General features: G+C 49.7%; 1 protein-coding gene across 1 annotated transcript in view; it reads right to left on the bottom strand.

Moving 5' to 3' along the window:
- Nucleotides 1-14606: 14606 nt before the first annotated feature.
- Nucleotides 14607-23861, bottom strand: part of LOC148478337 (G protein-coupled receptor 54-like) — a 31137-nt gene continuing 21882 nt past the window's right edge. The window contains exons 3-5 of the mRNA XM_088455592.1: nt 20584-20719; nt 16602-16840; nt 14607-15268 (exon numbers count right to left, since the gene is read on the bottom strand). Of these exons, the coding sequence (XP_088311718.1) occupies nt 14894-15268; nt 16602-16840; nt 20584-20719 (750 nt within the window). The 3' untranslated portion in view covers nt 14607-14893. The remainder of the gene's footprint in view (nt 15269-16601; nt 16841-20583; nt 20720-23861) is intronic.

Below are 23861 nucleotides of genomic sequence, written 5' to 3'. Positions count from 1 at the left end.
TGGCCAAACTCCTGAGCCACCCTGATATTTACATACCCCCAATTCAAAATTAGGACAGTGACTTGGGCCTAATGCCTAGAATCACTTACCAGTAGCACGTGCTCTTTGCCCGCTTACCAATCACCACAAGCCTGAGAACTGACTGGGCCCACGGGCCTAGTGTCCAACAATACTGGTGGTCTAGGGAGGGTTAAATAAGTGAAGGTGGCCGAAGCCGCTTACCAAGGCTCTTGGAGAGGCTCTCATCATGGCCAGTGGTGCATACGATTCTTCTGTGGCCGGCTCTTCCGTCTTCTTTTCTTCAGGAGGTCTTCTTTCCTCCCGCTTCTCTTCCTTCGCAGCAGCACACATCTCCTTACAACAGCACTCTCCTCTCCTCACACCTCACCTACCTGCAGAACTCACCACTTCTCACATCTAACTGCAGCACTCACTTCTCCTCACACCTCCCTTCCCCTCACAGCGGCACTCCTCTCCTCACACCTACCTTACCTCACTGCAGCACTCACCTCTCCTCACACCTACCTCCCCTTACTGCAGCACTCACCTCTCCTCACACCTACCTTACCTCACTGCAGCACTCACCTCTCCTCACACCTACCTCCCCTTACTGCAGCACTCACCTCTCCTCACACCTACCTTACCTCACTGCAGCACTCACCTCTCCTCACACCTACCTCCCTTCACTGCAGCACTCACCTCTCCTCACACCTACCTTACCTCACTGCAGCTCTCACCTCTCCTCACACCTACCTCCTCTCACAACGGCACTCCTCTCCTCACACCTACCTTACCTCACTGCAGCACTCACCTCTCCTCACACCTACCTCCCATCACTGCAGCACTCACCTCTCCTCACACCTACCTTACCTCACTGCAGCACTCTCCTCTCCTCACACCTACCTTACCACACTGCAGCACTCACCTCTCCTCACACCTACCTCCCCTCAATACAGCACTCGCCTCTCCTCACATCTACCTCCCCTCAATGCAGCACTCATCTCTCCTCACACCTACCTTACCTCACTGCAGCACTCACCTCTCCTCACACCTACCTCCCCTCACTGCAGCACTCTCCTCTCCTCACACCTACCTCCCCTCACAGCGGCACTCCTCTCCTCACACCTACCACCCCTCACTGCAGCACTCACGTCTCCTCACACCTACCTTACCTCACTGTAGCACTCACCTCTCCTCACACCTACCTTACCTCACTGCAGCACTCACCTCTCCTCACACCTACCTCCCCTCACAGCAGCACTCACCTCTCTTCACACCTACCTTACCTCACTGCAGCACTCACCTTTCCTCACACTTACCTCCCCTCACTGCAGCACTCACCTCTCCTCACAACTACCTTACCTCACTGCAGCACTCTCCTCTCCTCAAACCTACCTCCCCTCACTGTAGCACTCACCTCTCCTCACACCTACCTTACCTCACTGTAGCACTCACCTCTCCTCACAAGACCACTCACCTCTCCTGACACCACTCATGTCACTGTAGCACTCACCTAGAGCTCCTCATCCCCCCCCTCACTGTAGCACTAACCCCCATTCACCATCTGTACACACACAGCCCCTTCACTATCTGTACACACACACAGTCCCCTTTCACCACCTGTACACAGTTACACCCCCAGCCCCCCTTCACCATCTGAACAGTTACACACCCAGCCCCCCTTCACCACCTGTACACACACAGCCCCCCTTCACCATCTGTACAGTTACACACCCAGCCCCCCTTCACCACCTGTACACACACAGCCCCCCTTCACCATCTGTACAGTTACTCTCATAGCCCCCCTTCACCACCTGTACACACACAGCCCCCTTCACCATTTGTACAGTTACACACACCCACAGCCCCCTCTTCACCATCTGTAAACACAGTAGACTCTTCATCGGTATGTATACACACTTAGCTCCGCCCCTCATCACTCGTTTAGCATCACAGCAGCATGCTGAGCAGTGCTCCCTTCCCATCTGGGTCCCCTCCCCAGCAGTATTTTGAATATGGTGCCGGCAACGCGGACCGACAGCCATTTAGGGGCGGCCACGCGGCTGCCGGTCCGCGAGCTGTTATTAGCTCACGCGACCAGTGCCAGTGGACAACTTTAAAAAGAACTTGCCTCGGGGAGGACTGGGACTGTAATAGGTAGTCCCAGCGCCAGCTGCTAGACGCCTGCACGTAGAGATCACTCAGCCCCTGTCACCCGGCTGGTCTGGCTGCGGTCCCTGCTGCTCCGTCTGCAGCTGCTGTGTGTGCCCTGATTGAAGACCACTGTCAGTCAGACTGTCTTAAGGGGTCAGGGTGGAGCGCCCCGTGCAATTGCATGGGTCGCCCGCCCCTAGAAACGGCCCTGACTACAAGAAAACAATTCAGCAATGATGTCAGTACTAAACTAACAGTTTCAATGTCCAGATGACCTTAAACACAAAACACTGTATTCCTACCCGTCTTCGCTGCTGCAGCTGGTGGAGCTCTTATAGATCAGTTTAAGTTGACCATGGTACTAGTCCCACTTAGTGTAACGTTTGTTAGTATTAAATCTGGGAGGGAAGAATCGCCAATGTGTATATGGAAGTCCTGTACACAGTACAGCAATTCAGTCACTGAATGTTAATTCCACTTTTCTCTCTATAAGCACATTCAATTCTCAGGCAATCAGGTTATTCAATATTCCTAAACAACTATTACTGTAAAGTGTCCCGCAGTTCTATCCCAGTTTGATGGGCTATATTATCTCCTTTCAGTAGTGTATTCCAGCGTTCAAGTATCAAAGAATCACTGTGCTGTGAAATAGGACAGTCTTGGTGTGATCCGGAAAACATGCAGGGTAAATATTGGTGAGCTTGGTCAGTGAAGCAGATAACTCCTATATACTGAAAGTGAAAGTAACACTGAGGTTCTGCTATTTGCAACAAGGTATGAGAAAGTCCTACTGAGTGTCAGTGCAGCTCTGCCTGTGGTGCAATCAGTCTTCCACTCACCACTTCTCCACTGCTGGAGCTGTATGTCTACACTGCAGTTAATCGGTGGCCATCTTGTGGTTGGCAGCATGGCAACTCAAAGCAATTGTTGCTGTTGGCCTGCGGCCATCTTGTGGTTGGCAGAAAAAGTTATAAATCACAATAGGACAGCGACTTCTCTTATAAGTAGTATAACTGAAATGAGGGTGCTTTGAAGTTACCCTATGATGGCTGCTGCTGTGGTATGGGGCAGGGGGGATGATTACCCTGTACTGCGTGTTGCCACTGTGGCTGTGTACCTCCACGAGCGGCTCTTGCTGCTGCGCTGGACGCCTTAATGGTGTGCTGCTCTTCGTTGCTGTGGCTCATCTGACCCGGTCCATCTTCTGCGGGTCCCCGGCGTCCCCGCTCGGCTGCTCCACACTCCACTAGAGCTTTGCAGCTTGGCGGTCTCTGCCCGCTGTCCTCGTGCTGCATGCCACACTTCTCCTCAGCTCCTGGCACGCCCTCTTTTTCGCGGGCACCTGACCACACCCACCGCTTGAGAGACAGGACAGGCTCATCCAATCAGCACCAGCTGTCCCCTTGCTTCACACGTGCTGGGGAGACATGTATTAACTCCTTCCTTGCCCAAAGTGGTATTAACCCCTCACAGTCCTAGGGGTGTCCGTTTCATGGGTGTCACATCCCTCCATACGGAAATGATGCGTGTCCTCACGCTTGGTCCAATAATAAAGGGAAACAGAACAAAGGATAATTCCCAAATAACAGAGTATTGGCATCTGTAAGTCACAAATCCTGGGCATCAAGGAACATAGGATGAATAGATCATGATCCTGACTACGCCTAACCATTAACTATCACACTAGCACAAATGTACACAAAAATACAACATATCAATGTCAAACAGATTAGTGCAATCAGGAAAATATAAACAGTACTAAAGGTGCCTCTACCGACCTCTCTATTGTCTGTAACGCGTGGGCAGTATTCCTTGGGTGCTCCTGGTCGAGCGTCTCACTTCACCAATTTCAGGGACGTCTGCAATGACTTCCTCAACCACAGGCGATTGCCTCATTTCTGGGGTCGGGGAACCGGCCACGACAGGCCAATACATACTCAGGACAAGACTCAATGGGTCATTTAGCATCGACAACTGATCTCGGGCTGGGTGTGATGGTGGAGAATCAGGTAGTAATTCTGGGGCTCTGTGATGGTTAGGGCACAATTTGAGTTGATCCCGATGTACAACTTTCGGTTGACCACCTTCTACCTTATCAATCTGGTACACGGCTATTTCAGCGTTGGGTATGCCAGTAACTACATATGGATCAGGCTCCCATTGCGAATCCAATTTGCTGTGCCGCCGATTATTTCGCCTTAGCACGACATCTCCTACGGTTAATGGTCTGGCATGTGCGGTCGCATCGTATCGATCCTTTTGTCGATCACGGATAGCATCCATACGTTGGTCCACAAGAGCTCGAGCAGTCTGTAATCTACGCTGGTGTTCTACGACCCAATCCCCTTGGAAGCAAGAATCTGTGGCATCATCCGAAGCCAGGCCTAAGTGAACGTCAGCGGGTAGTTTCCCAGATCGTCCAAAAAGCAGATAATATGGCGTGTATCCTGTGGAGCTGTGCACAGTGTTGTTGTAGACAAAGATCAGTTCTGCTAGCAGAGTGGGCCACTCACGTCTTTGTGGAAGGGGTACCGCTCGGAGTAAATTTATCACAGTTTGGTTCATCCTTTCGCAGGCCCCGTTGCCCTGAGGATGGTATGCTGTAGTGCATAATTTCACACACCCGTACAACTGGCATAGTTCTTGGAAGAGTATGGCTTCAAACGCAGGCCCCTGATCCGTCAGAATACTAGCAGGGCACCCGTAGGGCCGTACAAATGCTCGCCAGACGATTTCTGCTGTCGTCTTTGCCGTGAGATCCCGAACTGGCAGTACAACGGCAAACTTGGTGTAATGGTCAATTATGGTTACAGCATATTGATATCCATTGCTACTTGGTTCTAGCTTCACATGGTCGATAGTTACGAGTTCCAGTGGTTGTCGGGTAACAATGGGGTGCAGCGATGCCTTCTCTTCTGATGGAGCCGGTCTACGTGCTGTGCATATGTTGCAAGATTTGCACCAGTCTTCCACATCCTGACGCATATTCCCCCAGTAAAATCTTCGACGTAGGGTCGCCTCGGTCTTTTGACAGCCGAAATGGCCAGAGTGATCATGATAGGCCCGTAGGATAAGATCAATTTTTGCAGGGGGCACCACCAACTGCTCAATCAACAGATGTGTCTTTGGATCTGTGCTCTGTCGTAGCAATAGGCCTCTTCGCAACGTCAAACGGTCCTTTTGTCGCCACAATTGGATTAGGTCCGGGGTTGCAGCTTGTCTCTGAATTCGGGTCAACCCCTGACGAGAGGCCAGCAACTGTTTCACCCTTTTTAAGGTTGGGCTTGCGTCCTGCCAGACAGTCCAATCTCCTTCCATCTCCACGCCCTGAACTTCCTGCACTCTCGCAGGGATGGGAACCATAGCATTCTGTTCCGGTGCTCTTCTTTTCAAACTGAAGTTGGGAGTTTCAATCTGCTCCCACCTGTCTATTCCTTCCAATTCACTTTCGCCTGTCTGTAGCCGGGAGAGTGCATCGGCATTCGCGTTACTTCGCCCACTTCTGTATACTACTTTGAACTGGTAGTTGGCCAGTCTGGAGGACCACCTTTGTTCCAAAGCTCCTAGAGGGGTGGTGGCTTGATGAGCCAGTGGGTTACAGTCCGTATAAGCTACAAACGGTGTTGCCGCTAGATAGTCTCTGAATTTTTCTGTCACTTCTCACACCAAGGCACGAAACTCGAGTTTGTAGGTGCTGTAATTGGCGTCGTTCCGTTCGGTGGGACGTAGACTGCGACTAGCGTAAGCGATCACACGCTCTTGATTTTCCTGAACTTGGGCAAGTACAGCTCCCAACCCTTGCTTGCTGGCATCCGTGTACAGCCGGAACGGGTGGTTGTAATCTGGGTAGGCCAGCACAGGGGCCTCTGTCAGGACTTTCTTCAGCAGGTCGAAGGCTGTCTGTCGTTCAGTCGTCCACTCAATGGGAATTTGTTTGTTATACTTATCCTTAAGGATCCCTCGTAGAATTTCTAATAGAGGGGCGGCGACTTTGGCAAAGTCCTTCACAAACCGTCGATAATATCCTACAAATCCAAGGAACCGTCGGACATCTTTGACTGTCAGCGGGATGGGCCATTCCAATACCGCTTTCACCTTTTCAGGGTCCGGGGTCACACCCTCAGGGCTTACAATGTGACCTAAGTACTGAACTCGCGGCTTGAGCAGGTGGCACTTGGATGGCTTCAGCTTCAGACCGAATCTAGTCAGCTGTTGGAAAACCTCCCGTAAGTGTTGCAGATGGTCAGAGTAGGTTTTTGAAAAGATGATAATGTCATCCAAATATAGGAGAACCACATTGAAATTCCTATGGCCTAGACAATGCTCCATCACGCGTTGGAAGGTGGCGGGAGCATTGCATAAGCCAAATGGCATACGGTTGAATTCATAGAGCCCCATTGGTGTGACGAAGGCAGTCTTCTCCTTGTCCTCTTCCTTCATCTGAACCTGCCAGTAGCCGCTGGTCAAATCTAGGGTTGAGAAATATTTGGCAGATTTAAGCGCCGTCAGAGACTCCTCAATTCGGGGTAGAGGATAGGCATCCTTATGTGTGATAGCATTCAGCTTCCTGTAGTCTACACAGAATCTTAGCTGGCCATCCTTTTTGCGAACTAACACCAATGGGGTTGCCCATGGGCTGTGACTCTCTCGGATGATGCCATTGCTCTTCATGTCCTACAACAGTTGCCGTACGGGCTGATATAGCGCTGGTGCCAATGGGCGATGCCGCTCCTTTATGGGTGGGGCATCCCCTGTCAGGATACGATGGTGTATCTCCTTCACGATACCCAGATCTGTAGGGCTCTGGCTGAAAGTCTCAGCATTATTCTTCACAACCTGGAGGATTCCGGCCTTATGGTCTCTCGGTGTGCTGCCATCCCCTACCTGAATCTCTGTCCACCATTCATCTTCCTGCTCGTCAGCTGTACTACTCTCCGTGGTTACTTGACACTGATTAGCTTGTAAGGATGGATATACAACATCTTGAAATGAGGTCCACAACAATCGGGCCAGTGGCTGGCGTCGATATAACTTGATTGCGTAATTATGGGGATTTAAGATCCGCACTGGGACTCGTCCGTTCTCCACAGTGACTAGGGTACTGGCTACTACCGCCTCCTGACGAGCGGACGTTAAACAGGGTTCAATTAAGGCCTTATAGCTTCTGCCAGCTGGTCCGCATCGTGCCTTGCCCCAGAGGATGGTCTCTGAATTGGCTTGCAATTTGATGGGCTTACTATCCATTAGTCTAACCTTTCCAATCTCTCCCTCACTATGGGTGAACCTCTGATGACCTTGAAGCACCCTGATAGTCTTCTGTATGATTCTTCGCTCCCCGGTGACCAACTGAGACAATTCACTCCTTAGTGTGGCCAATAGCTCCTCCGGACATTGCTGTAAGACGTTCATTCCTAGAATCACCGATGCTACTTTAGCTTCACTGCTCTCAGTGATCAGACATCCCTGTAGTGGAAGGAGGGTTTCTCCGATCTGCATATTAGCCTCCCAGTACCCCACGCAGGAGATCCCCAGTCCGTTACTAGCAATTAGTTGCAGCCATGAGGGAGGTGGCATCAGCAACTGCCCCTCCTTCTAATAGCATTGAAAAGCAGGTAGCTGTATGGTGGTGATTTGGGATCCTGTGTCTAACATGGCCAAAACTTCCACGCCGTTTATGACAATTGGGATTGTCGGACACGTCCCGACATACCGGGGCCACCACTCTTCAGGATTCGGGTCTACTCCTCCTGTTCTCCCCGAGGCTTGACCCCCACCCTCGGGGTGTTGCAGTTTAACGTCTCCTCTTGCCTGCAGTGTCTCTCCACATGACCTGCCTTCTGGCACCGCCTGCAGATGGGACGGCCTTGAGCATCAAACCGATCTGTTGATCTTCTCCCTTGTCCCCGGGGTGGTTCCCACCAGTCATCAGCCCTTTGTCTTCTTGGCCGCCACCGCGGCTCTTCATAATCCGCCGGTTGGGATTGAGCTAGGCTATGCACCTCCCTACGTATCTCTGCCATTCCCAATGTCATTTCTTCCATCTGTTTCCTCAACAATTGTATTGGGTCAGGGGATGGCAGCTGCAGCCCATGGGAGGCGGGGTTGGTTTCTTTGGGTGCCTGACATGCATTCCGTAAGCCAGCTTCTGCCGAGTAGGACTGACTTGGTAATTCTGGGAATTCCGTATTATGCTCTTCGACCGTGCCCAACATTTTGATAGCCGCTTCTTTAAAGTCTAAGAAAGTATGCGTCGGAAGTTGTAGTCGCAGTAGTCGCAGTTGAACTCGTGTTCCTTCTTTGTTAGCTCCCTCTATCAATTGGGTGACCGAGGTCTCATCCAGGTTCCTGACTTCTTCCTGATCGACAGCCTGGATTGCCCTCAAGGCCTCCTGCAGGGTGAGGGCGTAGTCACGCAGACTCTCCCCAGGTTTTTGTTTACATGCATATAACCTCATTTTCAAGGTGGATAAGGTACGGGCATCAAAAGTGGTCGCCAGTCGTTTAAGGACTTGTTCTACGTTCTGTTTTTCTCTGGCGGGCCAGGACGTCACTTCCCTGAGTGCCAAATTCTTCAATTGCCCAATGAGGATCTCGACCTGCTGCTGATCACTTAGCGGGTACAAACGGAACATAGAGGTCATCTTCCTTTTAAACTCGGTGAGAGTGCTTCCTTCTGTGCCATGGTCCTCACCAGAATACGTGGGGAGCCACGGGGCTCCGAAGTAATAGGGGAGTGTGATAGGATTGATCTGTGCCACAGGGGGGTTGATCGGTGCTCCTGCGCCAGCAGGCGGTACTGCCTGGGCTGGTGGATCGGTCAACATGGCTCTTCTATACTTCCAACCTTCTCACTTTGGACTCCGTTAATCCTGTTCGTGACGCCAGTTGTGGTAACCTTGACTTTATGTGGTAAGTAAAGAGTTTACCTTGTGTGTTGTGGTTCAATCTTCACTCGACTTACGGAGAGGTGAGAGTAATGGAAGCACATGAAGGGGTGACGAGGCAGCTTGTGGTTTTTATTTTGTGAACACAGGTTTATTAGAGAGTCGGCAGGGCACTTGCATAAATAACACTCCGCATTCAATGAGGCAGCCTTCGTATTGCATCAGTGGGAAAAACATCAATAATGAGATTACACATAAAAACAATGGCATTTGCACGGCACCATACGGATTGGTGTAATAATACTTCGGCAGTATGACCATACAATGTAAGGCAACTTTTACGTTACTATTCACAGTTGAATTCAGTATTGAGCATACATTCTTATCTCAAACGGTTGCACACTACAAGAAAACAATTCAGCAATGATGTCAGTACTAAACTAACAGTTTCAATGTCCAGATGACCTTAAACACAAAACACTGTATTCCTACCCGTCTTCGCTGCTGCAGCTGGTGGAGCTCTTATAGATCAGTTTAAGTTGACCATGGTACTAGTCCCACTTAGTGTAACGTTTTTTAGTATTAAATCTGGGAGGGAAGAATCGCCAATGTGTATATGGAAGTCCTGTACACAGTACAGCAATTCAGTCACTGAATGTTAATTCCACTTTTCTCTCTATAAGCACATTCAATTCTCAGGCAATCAGGTTATTCAATATTCCTAAACAACTGTTACTGTAAAGTGTCCCACAGTTCTATCCCAGTTTGATGGGCTATATTATCTCCTTTCAGTAGTGTATTCCAGCGTTCAAGTATCAAAGAATCACTGTGCTGTGAAATAGGACAGTCTTGGTGTGATCCGGAAAACATGCAGGGTAAATATTGGTGAGCTTGGTCAGTGAAGCAGATAACTCCTATATACTGAAAGTGAAAGTAACACTGAGGTTCTGCTATTTGCAACAAGGTATGAGAAAGTCCAGTACTACTGAGTGTCAGTGCAGCTCTGCCTGTGGTGCAATCAATCTTCCACTCACCACTCCTGTAGTTACCTCTGGTGCAAGGCTATGTAACTTCTCCATTGCTGGAGCTGTATGTCTACACTGCAGTTAATCGGTGGCCATCTTGTGGTTGGCAGCATGGCAACTCAAAGCAATTGTTGCTGTTGGCCTGCGGCCATCTTGTGGTTGGCAGAAAAAGTTATAAATCACAATAGGACAGCGACTTCTCTTATAAGTAATATAACTGAAATGAGGGTGCTTTGAAGTTACCCTATGATGGCTGCTGCTGTGGTATGGGGCAGGGGGGATGATTACCCTGTACTGCGTGTTGCCACTGTGGCTGTGTACCTCCACGAGCGGCTCTTGCTGCTGCGCTGGACGACTTAATGGTGTGCTGCTCTTCGTTGCTGTGGCTCACCTGACCATCTTCCGCGGGTCCCCGGCGTCCACGCTCCCGGCTTGGCTGCTCCACACTCCACTAGAGCTTGGCGGTCTCTGCCCGCTGTCCTCTTGCTGCATGCCACACTTCTCCTCAGCTCCTGGCACGCCCTCTTTTTCGCGGGCACCTGACCACACCCACCGCTTGAGAGACAGGACAGGCTCATCCAATCAGCACCAGCTGTCCCCTTGCTTCACACGTGCTGGGGAGACATGTATTAACTCCTTCCTTGCCCAAAGTGGTATTAACCCCTCACAGTCCTAGGGGTGTCCGTTTCATGGGTGTCACAGGGGCAGTGTGTGTGAGGCTATGGGGACAGTGTGTGTAAGAGGCTATGGGGGCAGTGTGTGTAAGAGGCTATGGGGCAGTGTGTGTGTGGCTATGGGGGCAGTGTGTATAAGAGGCTTTGGGGGCAGTGTGTATGTGGCTATGGGGGCAGTGTATGTGAGGCTATGGGGCAGTGTGTGTGAGGCTATGGGCGCAGTGTGTGTAAGAGGCTATGGGGGCAGTGTATGTAAGAGACTATGGGGGCAGTGTGTGTATGCGGCTATGGGCGCCGTGTTTGTAAAATTGTATGCAGTTGAGGGAGTGGGGCCCGAAACTGATATCTTGCTTAGGGCCCCATGAGGTGTAAACCCGTCTATGGATTGGGGGAGAGAAGATGGGTATTTAGAGCCTGGTGGAGACTGGAAATAGAATACCTATGGCAGTCCCGACTACCCCAAGAAAGTTACTAGATGAAACGCTTTGGGGTTTCCCTAGAGCAGGGGCTGGCTGGCAACTTTTAGCCTGGGGGGCAAATGCATGCAGGCGGCCCTGGCAGAGGAGTAGCGTGTAGCCAGGGTGCCCGAAAGAATGTTCGTGCTACGGCGCCCCCCGCCTCAAGTGTTCTAGGGGGGAGGCGGTCCATATGGGATTAATGTAAGGTAAAAATAAAGATTAGGGGCAGCCCTCTGTCGTAGTGCCCATATGCAGTGCCACCCTGTACCACAGGAGGACACCCTTATGCAGGCCTCGAGTAGTGCCCCCAGTAGTGATCCCCCCTATGCAGTGCCCCTTGTGCCCCCAGTAGTAAGCCCCTTACATAGTGCCCCCAGTAGTGGTAACCCTTATGCAGTGCCCTTTAAATAGTGGCTCCAGTTGTAGTCTTCCCCTATGCAGTACCCCCACCATTGCCCTTTATATAGAGCCTCCAGGAGTGGTCCTTCGATGCAGTGCCCCCAGTGGTAGTCCCCTCCCCCCTATGTAGTGCCCCTAGTAGTAGTCCCCTCCCCCCTATGCAATGCCCCTAGTAATAGTCCCCTCCCCTTGTAGTGCCCCTAGTAGTAGTCCCCCCAGTAGTAGTACCCCCCTTGTAGTGCCCCCAGTAGTAGTCCCCCCCTTGTAGCGCCCCCAGTAGTAGTAGTCCTGCCCTTGTAGTGCCCCCAGTAGCAGTAGTCCCCCCCTTGTAGTGCCCCCAGTAGTAGTATTTCCCCCCTTGTAATGCCCCCAGTAGTATTCCCCCCCCTTGTAGTGCCCCCAGTAGTATTCCCCCCCTGTAGTGCTCCCAGGAGTCCCCCCCTTGTAGTGCCCCCAGTAGTATTCCCCCCCTGTAGTGCTCCCAGTAGTCCCCCCCTTGTAGTGCTCCCAGGAGTCCCCCCCTTGTAGTGCCCCCAGTAGTATTCCCACCTGCAGTGCTCCCAGGAGTCCCCCCCTTGTAATGCCCCCAGTAGTCCCCCCCCCCCTTACCTGACACCCGCTCCTGGTCCCGCCGCCGAGATCAGCTCCTCCGTCCGCCGCTTTGCATTATGGGAGTGACGCGTCATGGGAGCCGGAAGATGTCTCTGGCAGTGGGAGCAGCAGCCGATGAGAGTCTGTCTGACTCTCGTCAGCTGCTAAAGCAAACACACAGCTGCCGGAGCCGGCGGCTGTGTGTTTGTGCTGTGTAGCGCTGACCGAACTCCGTCCGGTCAGCGCTACACACGCGGTGCAGCTGTGTCACAGTGACACAGACTGCCCGCGGCCCGCATGACGCTGCGGCCCGGGGGGCACACGGCACCCTGCCCCCCGGCCCAGCCCGCCACTGCCCTAGAGTTTTCCACTACAGTATCATCTTTTCAGTCTCCACTTATATATAGCACCTTCTTGGACTTGTTTCCTGGCCAGAAACCTTTCCTGATGGTGTTATTTAGTTAAGCTATATTTTAATACTTATAATGGGCATTTTACACTATGTAGACAAAAGTGATAGGTCTCCTCCACGCAAGTGAAATGTACAGCATGCATCTCATTGCACGCGAGTTCTAAATGGCCACTAATGTGACGGTTTCGATAAGAACACTCTGTAGGGAGGCCCATGCACTTGTAGTTTTACGGAAACAACAAATGTTTTTATCAGGATGACAATGCCACCTGTCATGTTTCCAGTGCGGTGCTGGACTGGTATACAGAAATTAATGTAACCCGGATGGACTGGCCGGTTCAGAGTCCAGATCTTAACCCCATTGAGACCCTTAGGGACGAATTGGAGCTACGGGTACGTTCTAGACTCGACCTTCCTCAGTGTCACAGACGGTCACTGTACTTAAGACGAAATGGCAAAATATATCATCTGCTGCTGTCCAGGAACTTGCGGACAGTTTGCCAAGAAGGGCGTCTGTAGTAATCACTGGTGGTGGACCTACAAAGCACTGACGTCAATAAATCTCGTTGATCTATTTGCTGTCAGTGTCCAATCATATATAATATACATAGTATATTATATATTATTGTTGCCATTAAATAGAATTGTTATGTCATTAATTTCTTATGTGAGTATTTATCTTTGCTGTGTAGATGGAGTTTCTATAAGGATATTATTGGAGCTTTGAGATTCTTCTTATAAGCCTATTTTTCGCTTTGTGAAGGATCACAGGAGATATAAGCACTTTATTGTACATACTATGCATTTATACTCAGTTTTGTTTCCTGTGGCAGTGCCTGTATCGATGAGAGACACGGATATCTGCTCCCCTGATTGATGTACATAAGAAGTACCTCGCACTTGGATTTTTAAAGAAACCATTCTGATTGAATTCTTCATTTTGAAAGACTTGATTGGATGAGCCTGAAAAATTTGGATTGCTGGTACGAGTAACATTTTGAGTTTTCTCGAAATAATCTGTGATTGTATGTAACAGAGCTCAACTGCGTCTTGCGCCGGCCTCGCCCCCTCCCTGCCGGTCATACAGTGATATTTTAAAGACAGCAAACAAGCTTTTATCTTGTAAAAAATAATCCATTATAAGTGTACAGAGACAAGGACTATTGTTGTTTTTTAATCTATAAGAATGCGGTTGAATCTGTCTCCTCCCTTACTTGCACACGAAGGACCTGATTCAGACATGCTCGCTTGCAAGCGATGGCTCGTTGCTGGCGATGCTTGCAAATGTGCGCATTCGTATAGTTTGCGGTGCACGTGCGCAAGCTAGTACGAGCAATCGGGATGCGCTCGCTCGCCCTGCGAAGACAGCCCAGTGGAATGAGTGACAGGAGAGGCTGTTTGTGGGTGGTAACAGAGGCAGGTCAGTAGTAACGGGGGAGTGGAGTTTCGGACGCAGGCGTGCCTGAGTGTTTCAACGCCATTTCAGAGGCGTGCATAATTAACCGGCAGCGTCATAGTATACGTCACCTGGTTGAATTATACACTAAACTGCTCGCAGTGCTTGCGGTAGGGTGCGGTCAGATCCGATGTAACCCGGTGTACCGACGGTTGTGTATACTTCCTGGAGATGATGTAAGCTAGTGGGCGGCTAAAGACAGCCTGGTGGGCGTCTGTAAACACAAAATGATCGCTCGCCAAGACATAGTGGGCGTGCTTATGCCTTGCCATGCGTGCGGCTGCCTTGACATCGCTTAGCTGAATTTCCATACACTGGGAGCGAGCGGCCGCTTCTAGCGAGCAGGTCTGAATCAGGCCCTATCTCCCTAGTCCGTGTACATGTCATTATTATGCGACATTGATTCAGGAACAATAAATACAGATTATAATCTAGGACAGAACACGGCCCTGCTTCACATGAGCCGACTGGGCTAGATATTTGTCAGTGTATCATTTCTGTTTAATGAACAGACCAGTGTTAGAACAAAATAGAGATTTATTACAGACAAGACACAAGACTTTTTCCGGTAGAAACCCATATGTGTGTATGGTAAAAATCCTGCTGAAAGCTCCCACAGCCTCTGAGAGGTTTGAACAATCTTACAATAGAGAAAGTGAATAACATTTCCTCAACAATAGGAAAATTATCTTAATGATGCATTCAGGATGTCTCTGAATCCGTAGTGCATTACCTCATTAAAGTCTATTATTTGTCATCTCAATCTTCTCAAATCAGGTCACCTCTGCTTATAACACCCATCATATGGTAATAAATACCCCGCCACCCGACCGCCCGCCCTTACTTCAGCTCATTGTTTGTGGATTCCATGGCAACAAACTTCATTTCGTTATTGACAGTTCCAGACGTGATGCTCCCGTCCCTGACTTTATTCCGAAACATAAAAGGAAAAGCTTTCTTGAAGGACTTCCTGAAGCTGGCTCCCATGAAGCCGTACACGATGGGATTGATGGAGGAGTTGGCATAGGACATGCAGTTGGCCCAGGTCTTGATCTTGTATGTGGCGTAGTTGGCTTGGAATCCTGGGTAAAACCCCTGGAAGAGGCTGAAAAGCTGAATGGGTCCCCAGCATATTGTAAATAGGAGGACGATGACAATCACCATTTTGGAGATTTTGCTCCTCATAGCGATGGTTCTCTCAGACAGTAGCTGGACCTGGTATAGAGCGGAGTAATATTATTCAATTAATGAGACGATGGGTTCACACTGGTAATATTACACTTAGGGGTAAATTTACCAAAGTGTAGGTTTTTAGAAGTGAAGATGTTGCGGAGGGTGCTGGGAGGGATCTGATTGGATCCCTCTCACGGCACTCTCCCGATAGAAGCCCATCGCACTCCGGCGCTTGGTGCATATGAGAAGGGATGTAGTTATTAGACCAGCGGACGCAATACCGCCGGTCTACATCCCGACTGGACTTGCCCGACAACGGACTTAAGATAGGCGTTGAAATGCCAACGCCTATCTTAATCCTGATGCCGGAGGACCGATCCCCGCCATCCCGATCGTCTGCTAAGGCTAAGTCAGGAGATGGGAGGGTCAGGTTTAGGGACCTGGGGGAACTTAGGGTTAGGCAGCCCCCCACCCCCCTGGGAAAGGTTAGTGCCAGGTTAGACAACCCCCTGGGAGGGTTAGGTTTAGGGTGCAGGGAGGGGGGATTAGGTTTAGGCACCCCTGGGGGGAGGTTAGGGTTAGGCACTAGGAGGGGAGGTTAGGGTTAGGCACCCCTAAAGGAGGGTTCAGCCGCTGGTATTTCAATCCCATTCCTATGAGAAATTCGGTCAAACCCGCATTTTGGGAGTGTGACAGCGTTTCTCCCCTTGCTGCATCCCGTCCATAAAGAAATAGGCTTTATAGAGATTTAGGTGATTATTCCCATTTTCCTGCTTACGTGTCATGCCAGAATGCCGTGTTGTTTCCAGAACACAGGATAGAATCACGTGTAGACCTATCTAACTATACAGGCTAAATCTATCAATGAGCAATTCTTCCTCCTACAAATATTTAACATTCTAAATTCTTCTGTCACAAACGTAAAAATTAAATCCAGAGTACTAATCATTTCATTATTAGACAAAAGTAAAGCAGTCCATCATTGGCGCCCTTCACACTGCAGACGTGTGCATTGGAACTCTGGCGCTTTGAGATATCATCTAACCCGGGCTACCTGTTTACACTGCCCCTGTTCGCTACGCGGGTTGGACTCCTGGGTCACTAGACCCGGGTTATTTTTACAGGACCCTTTTCCACTGAGCCGTGACCCGAGTAGACCCACCAATAACCCGGGTTACTTATTACGGCAGTGGAAATGGGGTATTTTTTTAGTGTCTTTCACATTTGGTCAACACGAGTGTAACCAAACACGAAGCCTCACTGTTACTAGTTCTGCTCAGGATACAAACTGGTGTAAGAGAACAGTTTTATAGCACGTACAATAATGTAACAGTTTTCTATTTGGGTAAATTGTCGGTGGATTTATTATTTGTACCTGATAGTTGTTGTCCATGGGTTCCACTACTGGTTGTCCAACCCTCTTCAGCATTAATGAATAGCACAAGCAAATGGTCAGCAGCGGCAGTAGGTAGACCGCCAGGAACTGATACAGAATACACACTTTCTTTAGCACATCTGAAGGAAACTGCTCTATGCAGTATGTCCTGGGGCCATACCAGTAACCTTTCTGTATCTTCTGATATGGGATGATTGGCGTGGACAGCAGAAGAGAGCCTGTGGATAAAAAAAGAAGAGACCAGCATGGAATCTGATAGCATAAGATACCCAGTTTGGTGCAGGGGTGGGCTCAGTCAGGAGTCAGGCTGACATCTTCCCTGGGTCGGTGTAATTTCAACTGTCTCTGACCTCTTCACTTGTTGCTACACTGCTCCTGGCATACAAGTGAAGATGTTCCATGGCCATACTGCTTCACTTGAAATGGCCGGGGAACAACTTCTTCAACCTTCCCAGCCATCAGGAGCAACTGTGCATCTGCACATTTACTAAGCATGATGGCTGCCATCACACCCAGTAGATGTGTCCAAGCAAGCTGATTGGTGGATATGTCCTGTCAGACTACCTAGAAATCTTCACATACGAGGTATGTCTTTTAAATAACGAGACTGATTAAATAACTCATCTTTATTTATTGGTATTACAAATTTAATGTTTGTCCCCTTCAATATACTCCCCATTTGCACTAATACATCGCTGTAGTCTTGTTTTCCACTGGTGCAAGGCATGGAGCAAATCCATTTCTTTTAGTTGTTTCAATGTGTCTGCCGTTTTCTCCTTTACAGCATCAACTGATTCAGAATGTGTCCCTTTAAGCACTGATTTAACTTTTGGGAAAAGATAAAAGTCGCAAGGTGCTAAATCGGGCGAGTATGGAGGATGTGCAAGTGTAGTAACGTGATTGTCGGTCACAGAAAGTGCTGTGTGAGCGGGCGCATTGTCCTGGTGAGGAATGAAACCATTTTTCCACAGTTGCGGCCGTTTCTTTCTGACTCTCTCAGCTTTTTCAAAACTTCCTTATAATAATGCTGGTTATCTGTTGTGCTTTGTGGAATCCATTTTTGCAAAATTACACCCTTGATATCGAAAAAATTTTACTAAAAATTTCAAACTGACGCGTTGTTCAACTTCTAAACTTTTAAGTATATTTTCGGCACTCTACAGAAAACACAACCAAATTAAATGGCGACTCACAATCAACTGAACGTCAATGAGTGTTGCTGCTTGTCATGCAGGTTCAGACAAGTGCAAGGTTACTACGTATGCAGTTAGAACCGGTTCTGACTGCTTTGCTTACTAGGTGGAAACACAGTCTCGTTATCTTATAGACATACCTCGTATACCCCTTTTACACCAAAGTCCTGGGTCTGACCCGGGATTTGGATCACGTTTAAAAACTGGATCAGACCCAGGACAGATCCATTTCACATTGTGTCGCCAACCCAAATTAATCCTGACCAACGCCGTTCACACTGCACCCATGTGCAGTGTAACTCTTCTACCAGCGCTTGGAGATTACATCATTTCCAAACGCCAGGAAATCCGAACCTCCCCATGCTGCAAACAGGACCCGGGTCGGGTGACCACAGGTTACCCGTTTACACTAACCCGTTACCCGGTCCTTCCTGGGACCAACCATGCAAGCTACCAGGGTTGGATTCTTTGGTCACCGGACCAGTGGGTTTTTTTTTTAACCCTTTTAAATTTATGCTAAGCCCCGACCCGGCAATAACCCGGGTCCAAACGGCAGTGTAGTAGGGGTAATATTGCTAAGTGATATATGAATGGCTGGGATTATACACCAATCAGAGAGCTGGAATCTGTGTACTGAGTTTGACACTGTCCCTAGATTGTTAAACAGGGGCAGCATGCCAGGACACAGTGTGGTGACCACCAGGGTTTTCAGGTCTGTGTAATGAAGCTACCAGAGGTATGGTGTCTGTGTACTATAAACCCAGACAATAGAGGTGTACCTAGTAAAGTCACCATAGGTCTGGGGTTTGTATAGTAAAGATCTTTGATGTGTATAATGATGACACATTAGCTTTTGAGTACTGTACATTATAAAGCCATCAAAGATTTTAGGGGTCTGCCTTGTAGCATCAGCAGAGATTTTGGGGGACTGTGTTGTAAAGCTGCTGGAGTTTTGAATGACCTACATTGTAAAATAACCAGAAGTTTGTGGGTCATCATCTTATATTGGCCCCCCAAAATGGAACTAGTATAGAATAGTTGTCTCTAAGGATACATTGCATTATGGGGCTTCAAGGATTTGGGCTAGTCCCTCCTTGAACCTCTGTATCCGGTAAAACCTCCAAAAACTGTCACTTCTATGCTGTACCCCTAGACCAAGAGCTTTCACTCCCTTATTGTACATTATTCATCTACTGTAACTTCTTCCTCATCAGCCTCCTGTTACAGTATAACAGCTCGCGTACATCCCCATTGTTGTCCCTTTATCTATTCTTCATGTGGGGTTTAGTATACCTTCAAGCATCAAATTAGTCCAATTTACATTCTTAACTCATCTCCATACACTGCAATAATCACCTACAATGGTTCCTTTCCTCCCTCCACCTCACATTTTCTCAGACTTCAAATTCTTTATAAAGGCCAAGCTCACTAAATGGCTGCGCTCCCTTCTCCCCAGATATTCCTGGTCTGGTACTTAGGCCAACGCACTGTCTATTCCACTGCCAGCTTATGAAAAGCTCCTCTAGTACCTTCTACAAAGGCTTTGTCCATCTTACAGGGCTTTCATAATCCTCTGTTACTGTCCCATGCAATCTGTCTAATTTAAGAGCCACAACTGATCTTATTGTAACCAAGTCATAAGCTACAAGCCCCCCGTCAGCTTCCCCTACAAGCTGATGGGGAACTACACATCTCAGCAGCATGTCCTGCCACAGTTTTGCTAGTAGGGCATGCTAAAAATGTGGAGGGTATGCTGGGATGTGTAGTTCCACAGCAGCTGGAGTGCCGCATTTTTTAATACACCCGTTATACTCAGTGGGGTTGATGCAAATCTGAATGCTCCAGGGGTAGCAGGGCCCTTTGCAGCATGGGTAGTCGTGTGCGGCCGAAAACGGGGGCGTGGCCTAATTTCCATAGGTCACGCCCCATAAATTACGTTATTTGGGGGCGTGCCCGCATGGCACGCCTCCCGTGTAACGTCAGGCTGGGGGCGAGCCCAGCACTCCGTCACTAGCTGGGCTTCCCCCAGCCCTCTTCCTGCACTGAATGCATGCCGTGCCCATGCGTGCAGCATCCATTCAGCTACTCCAGGGTCCGGCACCACCGCACAGCTGCGGCGATGGGTGTGCCCAACCTCCCGACCAGACCACCCGCGTGACACTTCGGCCCACGGGTGGAACAGCTGGAAATCGGGATGTTGGGAGGGGTGCGCCCTCTATGGGGTGGCGCCCCTGATCGACCGCACTGGTCGAACATGCCTCGAGCCGGCCCTGCACCCGGGTGCGGCCTGCATCCCCCTTGTGACGCCACTGAGCACATGCGCGTCTGCTTCCATACTCAGGATGTTGGGAAGTATGCTATACCTGGTGCCAAAGATATATCAACTGCCGTAATTAACCATACGCACAGTTCTGCATAGCCTGCAATTTAGTCAACACACCCTCGCTGAACTTGTGTCTCCGTTACTGCCCAGTCTTGCTCCTCTTTGGTTGCAGGCGGAGATGTGACTTAATTACATGCGACTCTGCATCTCCTGCACTTGCATAAGTTCGGCTATGGAGCAGGCACAGTGTTAAAACACAAAACACGTTCACAAAACTAACCTGCATTCAACTCTGTATTAGCCCCAGCGCCCCTAAATGGAACCTCAGTTATACACATTAATGAAGATGTATTTTGCAGCTCTGAGATGAAGATGTGACAGGAAAGGGAATTATAATCATACAGGGTGATACTCTGTGATCAGGAAGAGAAGTAACAGTTCTTACCTATCCAGATGCAGATGCTGACGATCATGGCGACTCTCGGGGTGCGATGTCGCAGCGACCTCAGTGGATATAATGTTGCATAGCATCGGTCAGCGCTCATTGCTGTCAGCGTTATACAGGTGGCCTGCACTGTTACCTGAGGGTAATGAGAGATTGTGTACTTATAAAATTCACTAACATTCCATGTTTTCAGGAAGTTCTCAAAGATGGCAACTAAAGCAAAAATGTTTTAATTGGTCTATGACCATTCCTGAACCTACTGGTACTTCACCTGGTTCTATGAAAGGAGCATAAAACACCTACAATATTATCAGTGTGTACGAGGGCGCGACATATTGATACATCGCATCACTGGATCGCTGTGGTGTGTACCCAGCTTAAGGTCTGTGTATTCCCTAACTGGGGAAAACTTACAGTGAAGGTGTTGGGATTTCCCCAGTTCTCTACTGCTGAGTCGATTGGTAGCTTTGATATTTTAAAGCCAGGTGTATCTGTATTCTTGGCTGGTTTGTAAGATGCTTCACTCTAGAGGGCGTATTTACCACAAGCCGCATTGAAAATTAGGTTGTGTTGTGAAAGTATCACTCTAAATTGCAATGTGATAATGGGCGGGATGCATCAATGGGAAAAATGCGGCCAAACCCTGAAAATGCAGGTTGCACCACATTTCTCATAAGCACTAAGGCCCTCATTCCGAGGCAGTCGGAGGATGCAAGCGGTCGCTCAGAAACTGGGCGGCCGCTTGCATCCTGACCGGCCGCCTCTGTTTCAGTCGTTAGGCTGTGGGTTTACACCCACAGCTCTAACAACCGCCAGGGTGATGGTCGCGATGGTCATAGACCATCGCGGCTTACGACGAGACCCTAGGGTAGAGTCTCACTTGTCGTAACCCCCGGAGAGCTTCTGGCTCTGTCAGAGCCGGAAGCTCTCCACTGACATCACTAGTGATGTCAGTGGGGCCTCCCCCAAACGGCAGGCGTTCCCATGGGAACGCCTCCGTTTGGGCTGCCACCCCCCGGCCCGCCTTCCAAACGGGGCGAGCTGTCAATCAACATCGACAGCTCTCCCCCTTTGGGAAGAGACCTGCTACGACCGGCGCTGTCGGTCGCAGCGGGTCTCACGCATGTGCACGAAGGAGCCAGCTCCCTCATGCGCATGCGCACTGGACAAACATCGAGGCGGCCGTGCGGTTGCAGACCGTACGGCCGCCTCTGAATGAAGCCCTAAGCCCCGGAGTGCGATGCACTCTGAGACTTAGTTGCGGTGGGTAACGCCATCTTCCTCACGTCATTACCCATAGAAGCCTATGGGCTTCTTTCCGCAGAGTGCTGATAGAGGGATCCAATTGATCCCTCCCAGCACCCCCTGCACGTCCTTCTGAGCATGCGCAGAAGGACGCCGGAGGGGCTTCTGGGTCATAGACCCAAAAGTCCCTCCATCGCAAAGAGCAGCTCTAGCCGACAGAGAGGTCCTTTGCGGTGATCGCCATGCATACCGGCATTGCCTCTGCTCCCTCTGTACATGCACACTCCGCTGGGGTCTGCATATAGGGGAGGCGGGGTGTATGCCCATGGGGGATGGAGGGGTAACCAGGGAGGGAGATCACTTCAGTGGGGTGAGGACTAATAAAGAGTAATATGACTCTGGAAGGGGGGTAAAATAATAAAAAACACATAATACTGGTCACAGGGGAGGAGGAGGATGGCGGGCGTAAGGAAAAAGGGTATTTTTACAGAGAGGGAGTTTTGGTTTAGAAAACAGGGATTTGTTATTATATTATTATTAGGATTTATGACCCCTGGAGGGGTCTATTGCCTATAGAGGGTAGGCAGTTATTTTATAATGGGGGCCTTCATACACGGAGGGATGGGGGGGTTGCAAAACACCCCCTAGATATATATATTTTTTTAATAAAATATTTAAATATATTATTAAAAATAATCTTTAAACTTTATTAAATAAAAAAAAACACTGTCGATATTTTTTTAACCATGTCGACATTTGTGAAAATGTTCCTTGTCGACTTTATGTCCATGTCGCAATGCAGAACCTGTCGACATTCTGACCGGATACCGCCGCCACCTCTGTGCTGTGTCTTACGGCACATTTCTTTTTGGCACAAGTAAAGTCCTCTTCAAACAAAGGCCCTCATTCAGAGCCGTACGCTCTGAGCAGAGCGCACGCTCTGATTGAGGGCCGTCCTCCATAATTATGGAGCGTCCTACTGGACGCTCGTATAGCTGTGGGTCACCACCCACAGCCTATACGAGCGTGCAGTTTGATGGCCGCGATGGTCTTGACCATCTCGACCATCGCCACTGCGAGCCGGAGCCTGCGGTTGAGTTTTTCAACCGCAAGGCCCGGAGTGATTTTGGCTCTATCAGAGCCAAAATCACTCCCACTGACATCACTAGTGATGTCAGTGGGCCGGCTTCTGACGGTAGGCGTTCCCTTGGGAACGCCCCCGTCTGGGAGGCACGCCCCCGGCACGCCCACCAAAGGGGACGTGCTGTCAATCAACATCGACAGCACGCCCCCTTTGATCAGACACAACGAGCGAAGGAAAGCCCTTCGCTCGTCGCGTCTGGCGCATGCACACGACGGAGCTCCCGCCGTCGCGCGCATGCGCATTGCACAACATCGACCCACTTGCGAGCGGACAGCCGCTTGCGAGTGGGTCTGAATCAGGCCCAAAGTTTGTTGACATGAATGTAAAATAAACCACTGTACAAAATGGCAAACACTGTGCCTAGCCGGCAGCGACTGCTCCAGAGCTTCTCCTCTGGCTGCTGGTAGGAAGTCTCCTTAGCAGAGAAGGACCCGTACGTACCGGCCCACATTGTGTGCATCATTTGGCCAATGGTATCAGGGCGGTGTGTTTTTTTGCTTTGGGAATGTAAATCCTGTGACCTTGCCTGAAGTCACTAGAAAAGTAATAGGTGACCTCATTTCTGTTTTTCTTTTTGCACTACGAAAAGTTACTACAGACAATGAGGGGTACACAGGATAAAATTCACTGGCCACTGTTGCTACCAACAACCAGCTGTAGTTTTGGAACAGGAGTAGCGGAATCGGTATGAATCCCGACAGCGGCTGGCCGACATGGCTGAAAATCCTGATCGTCCCAAGGTAAGTATTAACTAACCTAACCACCCCCCCTAACCCTAACCCTCCCTTAGGGGTGCCTAACCCTAACCTTCCCCCCCAGTGCCTAACCCTAATCGCCCCTCTAAGTGCCTAAACCTAACTCCCCCTTCCCCACCGCCTAACCCTAACTC

Source organism: Taudactylus pleione, unplaced genomic scaffold, assembly GCF_031769625.1.
Source record: "Taudactylus pleione unplaced genomic scaffold, aTauple2 ptg000662l, whole genome shotgun sequence".
NCBI classification, from domain to species: Eukaryota; Metazoa; Chordata; class Amphibia; order Anura; family Myobatrachidae; genus Taudactylus; species Taudactylus pleione.
This window is presented reverse-complemented; position numbering and strand designations above follow the sequence as displayed.